Source organism: Mercenaria mercenaria, chromosome 5 (genome assembly GCF_021730395.1).
Source record: "Mercenaria mercenaria strain notata chromosome 5, MADL_Memer_1, whole genome shotgun sequence".
In the NCBI taxonomy this organism is placed as follows: Eukaryota; Metazoa; Mollusca; class Bivalvia; order Venerida; family Veneridae; genus Mercenaria; species Mercenaria mercenaria.
The window spans coordinates 63,433,677-63,457,167 of NC_069365.1; the positions used below are offsets into that span (position 1 = coordinate 63,433,677).

A 23,491-nucleotide genomic window follows, 5' to 3' on the forward strand; every position below is an offset into this window, starting at 1 on the left:
ATAAAATATAAATGTTTTAAGTAATCAGATATTATAAGTATGGAATAGTTCTGGTGAAAAGATGAAATTTAAAACGAGTATTTTATCAAGAATTTTTAATGTTTGCTTTCATTTTTTCATATTTGTCACACGTTTTCGCGATCGTGATTTTCGGACTTTTTTATCCTTTCTTACAAGATTTTCTAGTACAATTATTGAAAAAAAAGCCAACAAAAGTATGCATTTAATAATAATATGATGACTCTTGCAAAAGCAACTCTTATTTTAAAGCATTTTTTGTGAATAAAAGCATGTGACCTTTAAATATTCAATGATTTGAGCATTTCAACTCTCCCCACCCACCTTGTTACAATGATAAGTGAACATTAGTGCAAGTCCATCTATTGCTAAGTGACAGTGTGTATAGTTGCTAAAAGTTGCAAGAATATGTAATAAAAACATAGTTTAAAGTGTTTATTACGCATAATTGTAAATTCCCCCCTAAGTAAAAAAAATCCCCAAAAACTGCTCGTCGCGCGCTATTTTCTTCCCCCCAATGACAGGCTTGGGCCTCTTCCCCCAGTCGTAAAAAAAACCCCTGAATCATGACCCCCGGGGTAAAATTGGCCCCACCCCAGGGGTTACTTGATTGTACATCGGAAAATCTTCCAAAAAATTTCTAAAAATCATCAGTTTGACATTTGAAACATGTAGCTCATATTACTCAGGTGAGCGATCCAGGGTCATCATGACCCTCTTGTTTTTTTTTTACTGGGGAAGGTGAGGCGCCACTCACATACCGTCACATAGCTGCAACATGTTTAGTTTCAATGTCAAAACAGATCGAGAATGTCTAAGACAAGTTCATTAGGTGCTTTCATTAGCTCGACTATTCGAAGAATAGTCTAGCTATTCTACTCACCCTGGCATCGGCGTCGGCGTCACACCTTGGTTAAGTTTTTGCATGCAAGTACATACAGCCATCAATTAAAGGCATATAGCTTTGAAACTTATTTTTTCTTTTTCTAGGTCAATTACCAACCTCTCTGGGTCAAGTCCCATAACTCTGACATGTATTTTGAGCAAATTATGCCCCTTTTGGACTTAGAAAATTTTGGTTAAAGTTTTACATGCAAGTTACTATCTCCAAAACTAATGCAGATATTGATTTTGAAACTTCACATGTGTCTTCGGGGTTATAAAACTAGTTGATAGCAGCAAGTCCCATAACTCTTGACTTTCATTTTGGCCAAATTATGCCCCCTTTTGAACTTAGAAAATTCTGGTTAAAGTTTTGCGTGCAAGTACATACAGCTATTTCTAAAAGGCATATAGATTTGAAACTTATTTTTTCTTTTTCTAGATGAATTACCAACCTCACTGGGTCAAGACCCATAACTCTGACATGTACTTAGAAAATTTTGGTTAAAGTTTTACATGCAAGTTATTATCTCCAAAACTAATGCAGATATTGATTTGAAACTTCACATGTGCCTTAGGGGTTATAAAACTAGTTGATAGCAGCAAGTCCCATAACTGATATGCATTTTGGTCAAATTATTCCCCCTTTTGAACTTAAAACACTTTTGATATATTTAACCTTTTTAGGTAATATTTTCCTGCCTCTGGGACAATATTTCGAATAGTCGAGCTTGGCTGTCTTACGGACAGCTCTTGTTTATAATTTCAACTGTTTATTAGCAAAATAATTTACGCTATTTTTTATCTTTATTTTATTTATTTTATTTGGCCTAGATAAATAGGTATCCAGGTGGAAATCCTGGCTTTTAAAAGTGGGTGTTCCTCCTCAAAATTTGGGATCCTTGGGCCCCTGCGAGACACTGTTAATGTCAGACCCTGACTATTTTAAGTTTGAATCATATCCGTTTGGTAATAACATATATAGAGTGAAAGTGCATCAAAACTTTAACCTAAAATGTTATGTAAAAAAAGGGGCTTAATTCATGGAACATTGGTTGCAGAGTTATGTCCCTTGTGTCATATGATGTGTGTGATGATGTTTAACAATTTTTAGCTCACCTGAGCACGAAGTGCTCAAAGGTGAGCTTTTGTGATCACCCTGTGTCCGTAATGAAACTTGGTCAGAATGTTACACTCAATAAAATCTTGGACGAGTTTGATATTGGGTCATCCGGGGTCAAAAACTAGGTCACCAGGTCAAATCAAAGGAAAAGCTTGTTAACACTGTAGAGGCCACATTTATGACTGTATCTTCATGAAACTTAGTCAGAATGTTAATCTTGATGATCTTTAGGTCAGTTTTGAATCTGGGTCATGTGGGGTCAAAAACTAGGTCACTGGGTCAAATCAAAGGAAAAGCTTGCTAACACTCTAGAGGTCACAATTTGGGCTAAATCTTAATGAAACTTGGTCAGAATGTTACCCTCAATAAAGTCTTGGACGAATTTGATATTTGGTCATCCGGGGTCAAAAACTAGGTCACCAGGTCAAATCAAAGGAAAAGCTTGTTAACACTCTAGAGGCCACATTTATGACTGTATCTTCATGAAACTTAGTCAGAATGTTAATCTTGATGATCTTTAGGTCAAATTTGAATCTGGGTCATGTGGGGTCAAAAACTAGGTCACTGGGTCAAATCAAAGGAAAAGCTAGTTTACACTGTAGAGGCCACATTTATGACCATTAGTCAGAATGTTAATCTTGATGATCTTTAGGTCAAGTTCGAATCTGGGTCATGTGGGGTCAAAAACTAGGTCACTGGGTCAGATCAAAGGAAAAGCTATTTAACACTTTAGAGGCCACATTTATGACCGTATCTTAATGAAACTTGGTCAGAATGTTAATCTTGATGATCTTTAGGTCAGTAGGTCAGGTGAGCGATACAGAGCCTTAATGGCCCTCTTGTTTAAAGTTTGAATCATATCCCTTCTGTAATAAGAAAGATATTATAGTGAAAATGCACCAAAATTAACCTAAAATTCTAAGTAAAAAGGGGGCATAATTCATGATAAACTGGCACCAGAGTTATGAAACTTGTGTCATATAATGTGGAAGATAATGTGGAGCAACTAATTTAAGTTTGAATCAAATCCATTTCATAACAACTGAGATAAGAGTGAAAGCTAGTGCACCAAAACTTTAATCTGAAATTCTAAGTAAAAAGAGGGAAAATTCATAAAATATTGGCATGAGAGTTATGGCCATTGTGCCAAGTGATGTGGGTGATGATAAGGAATAACTTTTTTAAGTTTGAAGCAAATCAATCAAGTACTTAAAGAGAAAAAAAGAGAAAGTGCATCAAAACTTTAACCAGTGTGCAGACATGGAAGGATGCCGACGCTGGGCTGAGTAGGATAGCTCTGCATATGCTTTGTAAAGTTGAGCTAAAAATCAATTTTGGAATATTTCTTACTTAATTCACAAAATTTGAAACTAAAATAATAGAATTTTAGCGAAAGACTTTGGCTAATATTATAGCCTGGTTACAGATTAATAACAAATAATATTAAATACTTTAATTTTTTAAAGATTTTCCCTTTTCTTTTAAATTTTAGTTTGATGACTACTTGAAATTTAAAACCCAAACAGTTAAATACAGTTTTGGAAAGATGTTTTTCAAGGACTAATACTTCTGCGGTGAATAAGAAGCGAACACTGGAGTCTGCGGTGAATAGAATGATAAAAAAGAAGTTTGATCGCCAATCATTAACTGGATGCGGTGAATGAACAGCGAACTGCTGCTGTGGAATGTGTCACTTAATGTACCAGACACTTTATGTACCAGCACTTTATATACCACTTTGGACACCATATGTACCACATATATGATATATATTGGATGATAATTTTTGTTTTGATTTGATGAAAATGTTATATTTTATGTTACTTTAAATGTTTTTTTACTAAATTTAAATGTTATTTGTCATAATTAATAAGGTAAATTATATGCACATAGAAATGTTAACAACATTCTATGGACTTAAGCTGATTAAATCAAAGTTGTTTTCACAGGTAATTATCACATATTGACAGTGCTACACAATGAGGTACAATTACTATATAATATATAGGTGGTACACTAAGTGTCAAAGTGGTACATAAAGTGTCTGGTACATAAAGTGACTGGTACATAAGGTGTCGCACCCGTGTTGATCAATTGCAAATTGGAACTTTATAGAAAAACTTATATCACGTGATAGTAATTTTGGATGTACGAAGTGTTCACCAATTGTAAGCCAGTCATTTTGTGTGTAATAAGTGCTTGTTCAATTTTTTGCTTATCCTTGAAAACGTAATAAAAGTCCTTGAAAACTCCTTGAAAACCCCTTGAATTTTTTGTCAGTCTGGTTGTATGAACCCTGATTCAGTTAAACATTTGAGTTATACATATCTACTATTCAGATCTTCGATATATAACAAAAAGAGATAAATTTTTAAACAAAAATATTTTAGCTTTCTTTGTCCCCGTCCCAATCTTTTAAGGTGTGGTGGGGTTGAGGGCACTTAGAGTTGCCCTTGTCCGTCCATCTGTTTGAATTTAAGTTATGCATACTAGTATCTAAAAAGTATTTGACACCGAGTCATCAAATCCTACAGGTTATCATTCAGCATGTGAAGTTGTGCACCTGATATTTTAATTGGGATTTCGCACTACCACACACTTCTCACACACTACCCCAACACTACCACACAGTTCAGACTGTGATTCTTTCTGATACTGCAGCCCCTCTGACATTTTCTGATACTAGTTGTATAGTTATAATGTTAATTATCTCAAAGAATTTTACCTTAAGAAAACTTAATTTCATTATTATCCCCCGCCGATGAAATTGGGAGTGGGGTATTGAAATGGCGTTGTCCGTCCGTCCATGTGTCCGTCCGCAGCCATTTGGATCGGTCAATTTCCCTTAGAGTTATTGCCCTTGATTTAATGAAAAATGCCCAAAAATACACTTCTGCAGCCATTTCTCAGTAACAAGCTGGTAGAATTTCATGAAACTTTAAATAAATATGAACCAACATACTTCGATGATGTCTGTCATTTTTTTTTTCAGTTGGTCAATTGTCCTTAGAGTTATTGCCCTTTAGTTGTTTGAAAGTCTACAGATTTGTACATAACAAACCAACCAATTGGTAGAATTTCATAGAACTTCTTTCATTCTTTTCCATGAACATTTATTATAAACATGATTGTAAAGTTGTGTACCCTCACCTGGTCACCACCTTGCCTTTGTCACACCCCCCCCCCCCCCAAACCCGCCCCCCCCCCCCCCCAAAAAAAAAAAAAGAAATAAATAAAAATCTTTCCTTTTTATTATTATTTTTTTCAAACCTTCCATGAATATTTATCAACATGCAAAGTTGCACTGTTCCCCCACCTCACTCTTCCACCAAGTCATCACCAAGTCATGCCCATCATCTCGATATGCATCACCCCTCATCCCCCCCCCCCCACAACCCACAATTTTTTTTTTTTTTTTCATTTTTAATTTTCCATCAATATTTCAATATTTATAATCAACATCAATGATTATTTGCTTCTTAGTAACATCCTTAACTTTTTGCTACATATATTTGTTTGCCATTCCTGACCACAAACCCTATCGGTGGGCCCCGGATACCAATTCATCGAATTTGCTTGTTTTTTCTCAAATTTAACAGGTGAGTTCATAAAAATGTAAAAATATGGGGTATATTGTATAGAAAATTACAGTGAAAGGTGTTCTTCAATGCTCCCAAAATACCCCAGAATGCAGGAAATGAAGTGTTGATTCAAAATTTTCCGGGGGAGCATGCCCCCCAACCCCCTAGCTGGTTGGCAGCTTTTCAAGTTTAGCCTGTTCAACACAAAGTTATTGACAACGCTGACCAGAAACAATGCAATCAAAGTCTTACTGTACTTTATCTATTTGTTAAATTCAGCCCTAGTGTGACTTTTGGTAAGCATTTACTTGTTTAATGCCAATGTTCATTTTTGCTCTGTTTGGTTTGACACTTTTCAGGACAACTGTCCTTCAGTGCTTTCAGCGCTTTGATTTCATGTAGGGGGTGGGGGACTGGGTGCAAATTTTGTCATTGTAAGAAGGATAACCAGAATTGAAAAGAAATAAGAATAACGAAGAGTTTTCTCCCTTTAATGACAACTATATACCTTATCATCTTTGTCTTGCATTTTGAATTAAGTAGTTTTGCCTTTCTAGTTTAACAAAAAAATATCCTAAAATTAATACACTGACACTAATACTGGCTTTGAAAAATAGCTACAACAAGTTTATGGTAGTATTATATGCAAACTGCGTTATTTCCCATCTATTAATTGTGGATAACAGATAAATAGATGTGCTACTGTTGATGTGTTATTCTGCATAGATTATATAATGCAATATATGATAACTAAATTTGACGTCATTAGTATGTATATATATATATATATATTTCTGAAAATGAACGGGTTAACTCTTTCGGGACCTGAAAAAGAATGAAAGAGATTTGTTAGTTACATTTATGCTTATATCCTTTCCACACGTCGTGTAACGTGATAAAACGTATTAGCATCTGATGGCCCTTTCACGCTTTCGTAGAATCAACATTTATTACACGAAATTCATTTTGAAAATATTTCTGAAATGTCTAGGTCTGCATCTCTCAAATACGGAAATATCTTACACCCGAGGCTTATACTGACACTTTCAGACAACATCAAAAAGGACCTTTTGAGCGATTTGACGAAGTTCCAGAAATCTCTATGTACTCTTGCTCCGTTATGGACCCCTGTGGGATTTGTGTTTATTTCCTTACTTTCTTTTTCAAGTTTTGCATGTCTACTTTCATTTTCTTTACTTCCGGAAATAGCTGAAGGTCGAGTGACGTCATTTTCTGTGTTGTCAAAAACATACACATGCCTGGCGAGATGGCATAAAAATATGCCCGGTGTCCTAAGGATATAATTGTCATTACACACCAGTAATAGCCCCTGTGATGCTAATCTGTTGGTTTGCCACCTTATGAGTCCAGTGCAGATAAATACAATTCAGTGTTTCTCTGGTTTATTATGTCTCCCACCACACCATGGTGTGGGAGACGCATTGATTTACTCCTGTCTCTCACAGATCTTGTCAGTACTCTAAGTCGAACATTTCTCATCCGATCTTCACCAAACTTTTAACAAAATGAGTTTGCCAATAAGTCCTAGACCAAGTTAGATAGCTAGCCAAATCGTCCCAGGCACTTTAGAATTATGGCCCTTGAATTACTGATCGGAACCACTCACCCAAACCACTTTGAATCACTATAGGAACCACTCACCCAAACCACTTTGAATCACTATAGGAACCACTCACCCAAACCACTTTGAATCACTAAATGATTAGGCAGTTTTGGGAGACATGCGCTTTTCTCAAAAGCAGCTCTAGTTTAATTTATAACAGTTCTCAGCTTATAATCTTATAAATCCAACTGTGTCTATTGTAAAACTTATTTCAATAAACAGTAACCTCACAATTGTTTTCCGTATAACATTAAGAATAAGCTTCTCTGAACAGTTCTTGTTTGTGGCTGACTAAGTTAAAGTTGTTAATTATGCCAATGTGGCTAAGATATGCCACTAGGACATTTAGGCTCTGTTGCTAAAAACCAAGTCTCTTAACTTACCGGTAAGAGATATTTCATATTCTGAACATGAAGAGAATTAAATTGTCAGATCAGAAAGGTGGGGGCTGTCCCCTTTTAATTTAAATTAACCAATGAAATTATTAACTTCAAGGCCTAGATCCACTACTATATAAGTGCCCCCCCCCCCACCCCCCACAATCCAATAAACAATTCCAGTCTTATCTGCTGCTCATCACCAACTATGTAACAGTAGCTAATTGCAGGGCAGTTAGCACAACAAGGGTCCCCACTAAACCATGAAGAGGTGTGCAGTGGAGTTGAAAGAAATTTGTTTTCTATAGATGAATGTATAATAATAGTAATTATTATTATTATTACTATTATCATTATTAATGATAGTAATAAAAAATAATAGTAATAGTAATGAAAATGATAATAAAACACAGGTATACTGAAAACTCAATAATTTCTTTGTATTTAATAACAAACAAAATATTTCAAATTCATCTTTACAGGGTTTTTTTTCAGTGTGAAATGATAGGCAAGTGCACCAATTTACTAAATATATTTATGTTTTTGCTTCTGTCCATGTAATTTTTTTTTTTAAAAATGACCTTCTAAAAATTATAACATGAAGCAAAATGGAAACTTGTCTTGACAGTTTTTCATTGATTTTGGGATTTACTAGTATAGTCGTATCAAAAGTCTCCACAGCTAAATAAATTCAATTTATTTCCTAATTCGCTACATTCAAACATAAATATTAATTCATTTAATCCCAAAATCAAAGTAAATCAAGGGAAGAAAGGAGAACAAATACAAAAATTCACATTTAGGATTTGTTATTGGCATTGTCATTTATCAACATTGTTAACACATTTTCTAGCTTTAACACCAACACCTCATGCATGTACTTTAATACTATTTTTTAAACTAAACGAAAACTGCACATATTTGAGCCGTGCCATGGGAAAACCAACATAGTGGGTGTGCGACCAGCATGGATCCAGACCAGCCTGCGCATCCACGCAGTCTGGTCAGGATCCATGCTGTTCGCTAACAGTTTCTCCAATTCCAATAGGCTTTAAAAGCAAACAGCATGGAGCCTGACCAGACTGCGTGGATGCGCAGGCTGGTCTGGATCCATGCTGGTCGCACACCCACTATGTTGGTTTTCCCATGGCACGGCTCATTTATACTTTAAAGCAAAAAACTGCATAAACCTTCTTTATAATTATATCCTGTTCAACTGAACTTCAGTCATTTAAAATATCAAATTTCTTTAATTCCTAAATGGAAAACATACATATATGAATATACTTTCCCACTCATTGTGCTGCAAGGCGGCTACTCAACCCTACTCCATCATGGTAGGGGGAAGTAGAAAGATACCAAGTCTCAAGACCAGCTACTATCTTCTGGTGGCCTGACAACCCCTTCCTACACTTTATTGCCGAAAAATATTATCCTCTTAGTTTACTTTGGCCTGGATGACTTTCTCACCTCTAAAGCCATAAACTGATACCATATTTATACCCCCACAAAACAAAGTTTGAGGGTGTATATAGGAGTGAGCTTGGCGGTCGGTCCGTCCGTTGGTTTTCATGGTTTCTGGATAACTCTTGAAAGGCTTGACCAATTTAAATAATTTTTGGTACACAGGTGCAACGTCAGAATATACAGGTCAAGTTCGAATTTGGGATCAGTAGGTCAAAGGTCAAGGTCTCAGTGACCCTGAACAGTAAAACGGTTTCCGGATGATAACTCATGAAAGGCTTGACCGATTAGAATACTTTTTGGTACACAGGTGTAACATCATAAAATACAGGTCAAGTTCGACTTTGAGGTCTGTAGGTCAAAGGTCAAGGTCACAGTGACTCGGAACAGTTAAATGGTTCCCAGATGGTAACTTAAGAACGCTTTGGCCTAGGATCATAAATTTTAGTACACAGGTGTAACATTATGAAATACAGGTCAAGTTCTACTTTGAGGTCAGTAGGTCAAAGGTCAAGGTCACAGTGACTTGGAACAGTTAAACGGTTTCCAGATGATAACTTTGGAACATAAATTTTTGTACACAGGTGTAACATGATGATTGAATACAGGTCACATTCGACTTTGAGGCTAGTAGGTCAAAGGTCAAGGTCACAATAATACGAAACAGTTAAACAGTTTCTGGAAGATAACTTGAGAATGCTTGGGCCTAGGATCATGAAAGTTGAAAGTATTGATTTTGAGGTCAGTAGGTCAAAGGTCAAGGTCACAACGACTCGGAAGATTTAAACCGTTTCCGGACAATAACTTCAGAACGCTTGCCACTAGGATCACGAAACTTAATAGGGAGGTTGGTCATGACCAACAGATGACCTTTAATGATTTTGAGTTCCTAAGGTCAAAGGTCAGAGTGACCTGGAACATATAAACCTTTTTCGGACAATAACTTGAGAACGCTTGGGCCAAGGATCTTGAAACTTCATAGGGAGGTTGATCATAGGGAGGTTGATCATGACCAGCAGATGACCTCTGTTGATTTTGAGGTCAGTAGGTCAAAGGTCAAGTAAGTTCAGCTTTGACATTTGCTTAGTTCTGTGACAAGGCCATATTGTGGGGGTATAATTCGTCACTCCTGTGACAACTCTAGTTGATGTATGCGAATTATATCTACATGACAACAAGCCTAATAAAGATACCTGGTGATAGCAGACCATCCAATTTATTGATAATTGCCATCAGATGTTCTGGACAGGTAATGTCAGATGTCACATACCTGTACATATAAGTGCCAATATCTATCATATAGCTTGGCTTCAAATTTGTTTACATATTATCTAAATTTCTGAATCTTAATTTTTGAGTCGGCTAAAGGCTGAAAGCCTTTTGACGAGTCCTTGCTGTTCAGCGATTCTCTAAATGGACCGAATAACACGTGAAGAGATGTAGTTCCATTAGATTTCTCAAACTTCAAACAGTTCACTGCATGAATGAAGTTAAGTTGTGTCAATTCCCTTTGCTATGACCAATATACGATGTAATCTGTCATATTTATGACTTGTAATTGTGCAATACTCGAATGTAACTCATTAAGCATAAATGTGCATTTTAAGAATTGCACAGGCTTACAAAGCTTGGGTAACATCCAGCGAAAGACAAAAAATAGTTCCACAGGGCTCCAGATAAGATGCGTATTAGCGTAAATTACGTATAGAAATAATGCAAATACGCATGTCTAATAATTTCTAAGCGTATAAAAACGTATGTAAAATTACAGAAACGCACACAATGCTTTTTTAAAAACAAAATCTGAATCGTCTGGATGCGTTAGGTAACATAGCCGATCAGCCTTAATTCTCCCACATTGAACGTAAACACGCATCATATGATTTCTATAAACTTTGCGTGGGTTGAATTTTGCAGTCAGTAAATGGATAAATTATAGGAAGAAGAAGCTCTTACTGGTTTGTTTAGTTACTGCTGATATTAAAAATGATTTTAATTCTTATTTTTCGAGAAATAAACAAATCGGCGAAACATTAAATTGTATTTTCTTGTAGTTTTTGAAATCGAAAGTAGATCGTCTATGTTTGGCTGCTTTCACGAAACAAAACAACTTTTTTATGAAAAGATTTAAATAAGAGGTAATTTAGCCGTAAACTTCAATGTCAGATACTGCCAATTGCTGCTAAATGTCTTTGTATAATCACAATTTGTAAAATATATTGTTGAAAATGGAGAAAAGTGTAATCGTATCCGGATATAATATTTTGGGTAAATATCGAGCTGTGTTATGAAATTTTAAGAAAAAAACTAAAAACAAACTGAAACTGGTAGACTATACTGTCAGTACATCAATCATTAGCCGGCTCGGGCCCTTCAGGCCTTTGATTTCAATATTTCATTGTAAAGAATATGGCCTGAATTTCACTGCATTCACACATAACCTTGTGTACTTTCGGCTACAATGGTTCGCAGAATAGTCATCAGACGCGAAACACACAAAAACTTGATAGCTTAAGACGTAACAAACATATATCATAAGCACGTTTCAAACATTACAGGTAAATAACTGGTCACATTTTGTTAGCACATTTTTCAATCTACCATACTTTGTGATCATGAGCGAAATTCCTGTTCCACATTACACAGTTGACGATCACAGATCTCTGTAAACTGTTACACAAAAACAACCGAATATGTCTCTCTGGAATTTTGTTATGTCAACGAAAAAGCATGAAAATAGAAGTACTGCAACTGATTGAGGATATATTACCGTCCACAAGTGACTTTGAATACACGGCTTAAATCTAAGCGCTTCAGGTGCAAGAATTCAATATATAATGGAGAGAAATTCCTTGGAACCAACTTATCTGATAAAGCTATAACCATGCAGTATTTTGAAATAACTGTACATCTTATAACATTTTGTACTAAATTGTTGGTATAAGGAAATTTATGCATTTTATCCAAACAGATAGAACAAAATTTTGCTATGTTCATATAAGCATTATCCACTATAGTATTTGACAGACTTGTGTGGGACTCTTCATTGATGAATTATTATCCCCCGACGAAGTCAGAGGGATATAGTTTTGGCATCGTCTGTCCGTCCGTCTGGAGCCATATCTAGGAAGTGGTTGGAAATATTTAAATAAAAATTCTTGTACATGTTCACCACTATGAGGTTATGCGGCCCGTCAAGTTTCAGTCAGATTGTCCTCTAACACCAGAGTTATCGCTCTTAGAAGTTTCTTGTGTTAATTATATAGGTTACTATAAATATGGCAATTTCTGCTTCATAACTTGTGATATATTTGACCTAGAACTATGAAACTTAAATTGAATTGAGATCACCATAATATGGTTGAGCACACACAATTCCATCCGGATCTCTTTACTAACTTCAGAGTTATTGCCCTTTAATTGTTTAAAAATCCACAGTTTGTACATAACAAACCAACCAATTGGTAGAATTTCATTAAACTTCTTTCATTCTTTTCCATGAACATTTATTATAAACATGTAAAGTTGTGTACCCACACGTGGTCACCCCCTTGCCTTGGTCACACTCCCTTCCAACCCCCCCCCCCCCCATCAAAAAAAAATAAATTTTTTTTTCAATCATTTTTTTTTTTTTTGTTCAAACCTTCCATGAATATTTATCAACATGCAAAGTTGTACTGTTCCCCCCCTTGCTTCTCCACCCAGTCATAACAAAAGGGCCTAGGGCTTTGATATTTGGTATGTAGCATCATATAGTATGCCTCTACCAAGATTATTCAAATGATCCCCCTAGGATGAAATATGGCCCCGCCCAGGGGGGTCACATGGTTTATATAGGCTTGTATAGGAAAAAACTTTAAAAATCTTCTTGTCTGAAACCACAAGACCTAGGCTTTTGATATTTGGTATGTAGCATTGCCTATTGGTCCGCTACCAAGATTGTTCAAATTGTTCCCCTGGGGTGAAAAGAGGCCCTGCCACGGGGTTCCCTAATTTTACATAGACATATATAGGAAAAAACTTTAAAAATCTTCTTGCCTGAATCTGCAAGGCCTATGCTTTTGATATTTGGTATGTTGCATTGCCTAGTGGTCTACTATTAGAATTGTTCAAATTATGCCCCTGTGGGGAAAGAGGCCCTGCCCTTGGGCTCCCAAGTTTTATATAGACTTATATAGGAAAAAACTTAAAAAATCTTCTCGTCTGAAAGTTAAAAGCCTATGCCTTTGATATTTTGTATGTATCATTGCCTAGTTGATCTCTAACAAAATTGTTCGAATTATGCCCCTGGGGTGAAAAGAGGCCCTGTCCCAGGGGTCACTTGATATATGAGTGATATAGGAAAAAATACTTCAAAAGTTATCAGATCATATTTCCTAGACTGTTTAATTATATTAACCTGATGACCCAAGTGATAAGGGTCACCCAACTGTGACCTTGACCTACTGACCTACTTTCTTGTTTTTAGCTCAACTGAGCACAAAGTGTCCGTCGTCCGTCCGTCGTCGTCGTCAACAATTTGACTGTTAACGCTAGAGGTCACAATTTTGGCCCAATCTTAATGAAACTTGGTCAGAATGTTACACTCAATAAAATCTTGGACGAGTTTGATATTGGGTCATCTGGGGTCAGAAACTAGGTCACCAGGTCAAATCAAAGGAAAAGCTTGTTAACACTCTAGAGGTCACAATTTTTGCCCAATCTTAATGAAACTTAGTCAGAATGTTACCCTCAGTAAAATTTTGGACGAGTTTGATATTGGGTCATCTGGGGTCAAAAACTAGATCACCAGGTCAGATCAAAGGAAAAGCTTGTTAACACTTCAGAGGCCACATTTATGACTGTATCTTCATGAAATTTGGTCTGAATTTAATCTTAATGATCTAAAGGTCCAATTTGAATCTGGGTCATATAGGGTCAAAAACTAGGTCACCAGGTCAAATCAAAGGAAAAGCTAGTTAACACTCTAGAGGCCACATTTATGACCATATCTTAATGAAACTTGGTCAGAATGTTAATCTTGATAGGTATATAGGTCAAGTTCAAATCTGGGTCAGATGGGGTCAAAAACTAGGTCACTAGGTCAAATCAAATGTAAAGCTTGTTAAAACTTAAAGGCCACATTTGAGACTGTATCTTCAGGAAACTTAGCCAGAATGTCAATCTTGATGATCTTTAGGTCAAGTTCGAATCTGGGTCTTATGGGGTCAAATACTAGGTCACTGGGTCAAATCAAAGGAAAAGCTAGTTAACACTCTAGAGGTCACAATTTTGGCCCAATATTAATAAAACTATGTCAGAATGTTATCCTCAATAAAATCTTGGGCGAGTTCGATATTGGGTCATCTGGGGTCAAAAAGTAGGTCACCAGGTCAAATCAAAGGAAAAGCTTGTTAACACTGTAGAGGCCACATTTATGACTGTATTTTCATGAAACTTGGTCAGAATGTTAATCTTGATGATATATAGGTCAAGTTCAAATCTGGGTCAGATGGGGTCAAAAACTAGGTCACTAGGTCATATCAAATGTAAAGCTTGTTAACACTTAGAGGCCACATTTAAGACTGTATCTTCATGAAACTTAGCCAGAATGTCAATCTGGATGATCTTTAGGTCAAGATTGAATCTGGGTCCTATGGGTCAAATACTAGGTCACTGGGTCAAATCAAAGAAAAAGCTAGTTAACACTCTAGAGGTCACAATTTTGGCCCAATCTTAATAAAACTGTGTCAGAATGTTATCCTCAATAAAATCCGATAAAAAGCGAGTTCGATATTTGGTCATCTGGGGTCAAAAAGTAGGTCACCAGGTCAAATCAAAGGAAAAGCTTGTTAACACTGTAGAGGCCACATTTATGACTGTATTTTCACGAAACTTGGTCAGAATGTTAATCTTGATGATCTCAAGGTCCATTTTGAATCTGGGTCATGTAGGGTCAAAAACTAGGTCACCAGGTCAAATAAAAGAAAAAGCTAGTTAACACTCTAGAGGCCACATTTATGACCATATCTTAATGAAATTTGGTCAGAACGTTAATCTTGATGATTCCTAGGTCAGGTGAGCGATACAGGGCCTTCATCATCACGGGCCGTCCTGTTTAAGATATAGCCTTGAAATTTGGATGATATGTACAGTTTTGCAAAATGATCTTAAAACTGACTTTCAGTGACCATGAATGTGACCTACTGACCTACTTGCTTGTTTTTGAAGCTTTAGCAAAGAAATTTGTTCAAGCAAGCAACTTAACTCAGGTGAGTGATATAGGGCCATCATGGCCCTCTTGTTTAAAAAATGTTCAAACCATCAACATCCACACTCACCCCACTGCCAGCCATGTTCAAGATATCTTACTTGATTGTGCTCTCTTAAGAACATCTGTTCTTTTAAGTTCAAATGTTCATGTTAAATAGCAACACTTGGTGCCAGACTACTCGAAGACAGTACAGTGTTTTTCTTTCTGTTTCGGGAACATAGCCTATACCCTCAATATTGGGAATTTTGACGCGTAAATGTTCCAAATTGGGAAATATTTAGTCCCATAGGATATAGTAAGGATGTGTTTAAGCACTTTCTCATACACTTGTTTCACATTGTACAACTTCTTTAACATACTGCCGTTACAAAATTGTCCATAATTTGGTCAATACTTGTGCAATTTTGATGAAATTTTTTCAGAATGTAAATTGGGAATTTTTGCATTCATTTTGGGAAAAATACTTACTTTTTGGCATTGGGAATATAGCCGAATAACGGCCGAAAAAAAAGCCTGCAATATTTCGTTCTAGTTACACTTCAGGCTCACATTTCAAATAACTGCATTTAATTCTAAAAGCTAAGCTTATTACAGTAAACATATTTCATTCAAAATAATTTCATTAGTCAGGATCAACATAACATACATTTTTTATGTAAACTTAAAACATTCATGTTCTGTTAAATTGATTTTGACTAAATTAAATGAAATTATTTGCTTCTTAGTAATGTCCTTAACTTTTTGCCGGATATATTTTTTTGCCATTCCTCACCACAAACCGTTTCAGCGGGGGATACCAATTCATTGAATTTGCTTGTTATGCATTGGTTCTGTAGTTGTGTTGAGTGTCCCTTGTTGTGACCCAGTTGAGATAATGTTAATGAGTTCATGTACTTTCATGAACAGTTCATGAGCATTCATGAAGTGTTCATGAATTTCTCATGATCTGTTCATAAAGTGTGTGAACAAATTTGAGGTGGTTCATGAACAAAATATCTTTAGCAAACTTAATTCATGAACAGTTCATGAACTTTCATGAATATTGAAATATTCATTCATTATACATAATATATAGGTTTATTCAACCTTTTACATTAATGAATAAGTTCATGAACTGTTCATGAACATTAAATTCATAAGGTCACATGATCAGTTTCCATTATTTCGTTGCATGCTTGGAATTTTTTTGCACATGTGATTTGAGAAGTTTGTGTAATAAATAAGAAGGAACTAATTTATCATACTACAGCAAGGAATGGTTTAAAAGGAACATGAGTGCACTGAATATTAAATAAGTAATTATGGTGTTGTCGTTATCATTCATTTAAAAAAATATAGAATCCTTTTTAAATGTCAGAAGTTTTCACAAACCTGAAGAAGGTTAGTATCTGAATTTCAATCTTGAGATTACAGTAAATCATACATTATTTAACTTAATGTTTTGTATTTTATGCAGCAATTGTTTACCTCTTATTTATATGGACCCCCACCCCACTCTGAGCTTACTGTTTTACTCATGTCATTTTGTTAATGGTGTTCATGAATTGCTCATGATCTTTTATTAAAGTGTGTTAGCAAAGTTAATTCATGAACAGTACATGAACTTTCATGAACATTGAAATATTCATTCATTATACTTTATAATACTTAGGTTTATTATCTTTTATAATAATGAATAAGTTCATGAACTTTCATGAACATTAAATTCATAATGTTACATAATCAGTTTCCATTATTTTGTTGCATGCTGGGAATTTTTTTTGGACATGTGCTTCAGCAATTTTTGAGAAGTTTGTGCAGCAAATAAGGAAATATTTATCATACTACAGTAAGGAATGGTTTAAAAGGAACATGAGTGCACTGAGAATTAAATAAGTAATTACGGTGTTGTTGTTATCGTTCATTTAAAAAAATATAGAATCCTTTTAAAATGTCACATGTTTTCACGACCCTGAAGCAAGGCAAGTATCTGAATTTCAATCTTGAGATTAAAATAAATTATACATTGTTTAACTTAATGTTTGGTATTTTATGCAGCAATTGTTTACTCCTTATTATGCTCTCAATCCCACTGAGTTTACTGTCTCACTCATGTCATTTGTTGAGGGTGTAAAATGTCATTGTCACAGTGACTTGGAGACTGAAATAAACAGTCTCTGGCCACTATTGACCTACAGTTGTCAGATTTCATAGGATGTTCCATTGGCTTAGATGGTCAGTCTGCTAAATAATTGTAGTTTAAAAAAAAAAGTTGTTTGTGGCCCCTGCTAAGATCTGAGGTCCATGAAATTTTTTGACAGGGTGGTATTTAGTGCCTTTGCAACAGGCAACTTGAAAGTTTCATGAAGGTAGCAGGGTACACTTCGAATTTTGGCCCCCGTCAATATTTGTAATAATTAGAACTTCCTGATTCTGGATGTCTGTAAATTAAGGTGAGAGATAATGATTGTTAATTCTTTAGAAAATTTAAACAGCCGATACATGTAAAATTCTGATGTCAGTTGTAAAACTAACTGCTGATAGCTTTGTATGAATCGATGAGTCATCTTGGTGCGGGGAAATTCAAATCATTGAAGAGTTCCAGGTTTGTTGATTGACACTCAGGTACATTTTTGCTATTTTGTGAAAAAACGAGATGGCTAGGCCGACATTCCATTAATATCCTGTAGTTCAGTAGGGCCTATTAAATTGAGAAATGCAAAAAAATTGGACATTGTTCCTGCAACGGGATCATTGCAGGCTGTCCAAAAAGTGCAAAATTGATGACTTTGGCATGTTATTTTTAATGGATGGGGTACAACTTTCGTTTTGATAGCTTTCTATATTTTTGTATGAGAGTCCTAATTTTGTGATTAATTAAAAGCACAAAACATGCACACAATTTATAAAGTGGCCACTCTGATTCTGCACAATAGGGAAGTGCAATATTATGACTCACTATATGTAAGCCTGGCTGTGCCCAAAATGTTCGAATCCAAGTGTACCCGGCTACCTGAATTATTCATGAACTTTTCACTGAAAAGCTCATGAACTTTTCATGAACAGAAAAGATTTCCATTTTCAGTTCATGAAAAGTTGATAACTTGATACATGAAATAATTTATGAACATTTCATGAAAAGCTCATGAAATTTTCAACAGGGGAAGAAAAGATGACTCAACTTAGAAATTGAACACCAATATTCCTAGGAATATCAGCTATTCATTTATAAATCTTAAAACCTATTTATATGATAATTATATTTTAAGATAATCTGTTTGTTTCTTATTTTAGCTGAAAAGACAGACATGTTAAATATGGGCTGTCCTTTTTCCCCACGAGTACATGGTACCTGGCTTTTTTATGACATGGTTCACAAAGAGGAAGTGAAGATCAACAACACAGTTCTCCATTTCTCAGAGTTTGGAACATTTATATGTAAGGAGAAAAGTGTATTCAGTGACAGATTGTACAAAACCGTCACAATATTTAACAATGGATGGTAAGTGAAACACATTTGAACCTGTACATAAAACTGTTAGGGTGGAGATTGTTTTATTGTACACCCCATGATTTCTAGCAGAACTCCTGTTTACAAAAAAAAGGTATTTAGAAATATGAAAAAATTCATTTAAATTTATTTTACAATCTTGATATTTCTTGATATCTTTCAAATGTTTGTGCACAAAGAAATAAGTTACGAGAGGAAAGATTTTTCAAACAAACTTAATATACATGTTCACCACTATGAGGTTATGGGGCCCATCAAGTTTCAGTCAGATTGCCCAAATAACACCAGAGTTATGGCCCTTAGAAGTTTCTATATATATAGGGTACTATAGATCTATAGATATGGCAATTTCTGCATCATAACTTTTGATATATTTGACCTTGAACTATGAAACTTAAACAGAATTTAGAGCACTGTAATGTGGTGGTGCACACACAATTTCGTACGGATTTCTTTTGTAACTTCAGAGTTATTGCCCTAATAACTCTAATTTGTTTTCTTGACAGAATTATGCCCCTTGGTGTATCTTCCTTTTAAAGTAGAGGTTTCTTATCGAGACATATATTCATTTTACTGTCAAATTGCCGAATAGTGGAGCGCGCTGTCTTACGGACAGCTCTTGTTAGCTCACCTGAGCAATGCTCAGGTGAGTTTTTGTGATCGCTCGATGTCCGGTGTCTGTCTGTCAACATTTAGCTTGTGTATGCGCTAGAGGCTGTATTTTTAGCTCACCTGTCACATAGTGACAAGGTGAGCTTTTGTGATCACCCTTCGTCTGTCGTCAGTCCGTGTGTCCGTCCGTGCATCAACAATTTCTTGTCTGCACGATAGTGGTTTCATTTATGATTTTATTTTAACCAAACTTGCACACAACTTGTATCACCATAAGATCTTGGTTCCTTTCTTGAACTGGCCAGATCCCATAATGGGTTCCAGAGTTATGGCCCCTGAAAGGACCAGAATTAGCTATTTTAACCTTGTCTGCACAATAGCAGCTTCATTTATGATTTGAATTTAATCAAACTTGCACAAAACTTGTGTCCCCATAAGATCTCGGTTCCTTTCTTGAATCGGCCAGATCCCATTATGGGTTCAATAGATATGGCCCCTGAAAGGGCCAAAATTAGCTATTTTGACCTTGTCTGCAAAATAGCAGCTTCATTTATGATTTGAATTTAATCAAACTTACACAAAACTTGTGTCACCATAAGATCTTGGTTCCTTTCTTGAACCGGCCAGATCCCATAATGGGTTCCAGAGTTATGACCCCTGAAAGGGCCAGAATTAGCTATTTTGACCTTGTCTGCACAAGAGCAGCTTCATTTATGATTTTATTTTAACCAAACTTGCACACAATTTGTATCACCACAACATCTTGGTTCCTTTCTTGAACTGGCCAGATTCCATCATGGGTTCCTGAGTTATGGCCTGTTAAAGGTCCAAAATTTGCTATTTTGGCTTTTGCAGCCGTATAGAGACTTCATTTATGGTTTGATTTGATACAAACTTCCTAAATATCTTCAACAACAATAAATCTTGGATTTCATGACGAACCTGTCAGATCCAGTCATAGGTTCCAGAGTTATTTTATATCTGATTACCTCCCCTGATTGTAATCAAAATGGATTTATATCAGTAAGTACTTATAGGACTTATTTGAAATTTCATTATTGTCATTAGTTGGACTGAGACAATCAGGGTAGATAACTATGGACTGATTTTATGTCAAATTACCTCCCTTTATTTCAAATTAGAATGGGTATATCCACTGGCACCAGATCAGAAAGAAAATGCATCCGTACGTGTTATACCCTACCCCTAGGTATTCTATAAGAACCATGGTCATGAACGGGAAAATATACTAACCCGTTTCAATTGCGCATTTCATACCTAAAACACGCAGTGCGGTAAATGTGTGCTATGGATATTAAACAAGTGGTAATTTATCTTCCATTGTGTACCGGTCACATTTTTAGCTCGACTATTCATAGAATAGTGAGCTATTGCACTCGCCCATGCGTCGGCGTCGGCGTCGGCGTCGGCGTCTGCGTCCGCGTCCGCGTCCCGATTTTGGTTAAGGTTTTGTATGTAAGCTGGTATCTCAGTAACCACTTGTGGGAATGGATTGAAACTTCACACACTTATTGACTGTGACAAACTGACTTACATTGCACAGGTTCCATAACTCTATTTTGCTTTTTTACAAAATTATGCCCCTTTTTCGACTTAGAAATTTTTGGTTAAGGTTTTGTATGTAAGCTGGTAACTCAGTAACCACTTGTGGGAATGGATTGAAACTTCACACACTTATTCACTGTGATGAACTGATCTACATTGCACAGGTTCCATAACTCTATTTTGCTTTTTTACAAAATTATGCCCCTTTTTCGACTTAGAAATTTTTGGTTAAGGTTTTGTATGTAAGCTGGTATCTCAGTAGTTACTAATGGGAATGGATTGAAACTTCACATACTTGTTCACTATCATGATTTGACATGCACTAAGCAAGTCCCATAACTCTACTCTCTTTTTTTTCAAAATTATGCCCCTTTTTCGACTTAGCAGTTTTTGGTTAAATTTTTGTATGTAATCTGATATCTCAGTATCCACTAATTGGAATGGATTGAAACTTCACACACTTGTTCACTGTCATGATCTAACATGCACTGTGAAGGTCCCATAACTCTACTTGGCATTTTTACAAAATTATGCCCCTTTGACTTAGCACTTTTTTGTTAAGTTTTTGTATGTAAGCTGGTATCTCAGTATCCACAAATTGGAAAGGATTGAAACTTCACACACTTGTTCACTGTCATGATATGACATGCAGTACAGAGGTTCAATACCTCTACTTTGCATTTTACAAAATTATGCCCCTTTTTCAACTTGTATTCATTCAATTGACAAGGCTGTTGAATAGTCGAGCGTTGCTGTCCTCCGACAGCTCTTGTTTAAATACACCTTATCTTAGAAAAACAACGTGTAGTTTATAGTTATTTCAACGTTACACAAAAAACTTGCTTGAACTTCCCTGGTGAAGTTCCGTTCTAGATTACAAAACAATTCTGATTGGCTGTTGTGAAAATGTATGTCAACCGTCATTTTACTACACGTGTTCGCTAAAATGTGAAAATGCAGCATAAATATGCAAAATGAATAAAATAAACAGAATAGATGCAGACCAATGTACGATTTCAAATTAAAGATCATATACATGATGAATTTCATTCATCATTTCGAGTTTTAGTGTAAAATTGTGATTTTTTTTTAATTCTGTTTTTAGCTCACCTGTCACATAGTGACAAGGTGAGCTTTTGTGATCACCCTTCGTCCGTCGTCAGTCCGTCCGTCCGTCCGTCCGTGCGTGCGTCAACAATTTCTTGTCTGCACGATAGTGGTTTCATTTATGATTTTTTTTTTAACCAAACTTGCACACAACTTGTATCACCATAAGACCTCGGTTTCTTTCTTGAATATATGGCCAGATCCCATTATGGGTTCCAGAGTTATGGCCCCTGAAAGGGCCAAAATTAGCTATTTTGACCTTGTCTGCACAATAGCAGCTTTATTATGTCTCCCCCAGGAGACATATTGTTTTTGCCCTGTCCGTCCGTCCGTCCGTCCTTCCGTCCGTCCGTCCGTCCGTCCGTACGTCACACTTCATTTCCGAGCAATAACTGGAGAACCATTTGACCTAGAACCTTCAAACTTCATAGGGTTGTAGGGCTGCTGGAGTAGACGACCCCTATTGTTTTTGGGGTCACTCCGTCAAAGGTCAAGGTCACAGGGGCCTGAACATTGAAAACCATTTCTGATCAATAACTGGAGAACCACTTGACCCAGAATGTTGAAACTTCATAGGATGATTGGTCATGAAGAGTAGATGACCCCTATTGATTTTGGGGTCACTCCGTCAAAGGTCAAGGTCACAAGGGTCTGAACATTGAAAACCATTTCCGATCAATAACTAGAGAACCACTTGACCCAGAATGTTGAAACTTCATAGGATGATTGGTCATGAAGAGTAGATGACCCCTATAGATCTTGGGGTCACTCCGTTAAAGGTCAAGGTCACAGGGGCCTGAACATTGAAAACCATTTCCAATCAATAACTAGAGAACAACTTGACCCAGAATGTTGAAACTTGATAGGATGATTGGTCATAAAGAGTAGATGACCGTTATTGATTATGGGATCACTCCGTCTAAGGTCAAGGTCACAGGGGCCTGAACATTGAAAACCATTTCCGATCAATTACTAGAGAACCACTTGACCCAGAATGTTGAAACTTCATAGGATGATTGGTCATGAAGAGTAGATGACCCCTATTGATTTTAAGGGTCGCTCCGTCAAAGGTCAAGGTCACAGTGGCCTGAACATTGAAAACCATTTCCAATCAATAACTAGAGAACCACTTGACCCAGAATGTTGAAACTTGATAGGATGATTGGTCATAAAGAGTAGATGACCCTTATTGATTATGGGATCACTCCGTCAAAGGTCAAGGTCACAGGGGCCTGAACATTGAAAACCATTTCTGATCAATAACTAGAGAACCACTTGACCCAGAATGTTGAAACTTCATAGGATGATTGTACATGCAAAGTAGATGACCCCTATCGATTTTGGGGTCACTCCATTAAAGGTCAAGGTCACAGGGACCTGAACATTGAAAACCA

General features: G+C 36.2%; 1 protein-coding gene across 1 annotated transcript in view; it reads left to right on the plus strand.

Moving 5' to 3' along the window:
• The window catches only part of LOC123558465 (uncharacterized), a 248,507-nt gene that overhangs the window by 76,188 nt on the left and 148,828 nt on the right, over positions 1–23,491 (plus strand). The window contains exon 5 of the mRNA XM_053543761.1: positions 18,596–18,803. Coding sequence (XP_053399736.1) covers positions 18,596–18,803 — 208 coding nt within the window. The remainder of the gene's footprint in view (positions 1–18,595; positions 18,804–23,491) is intronic.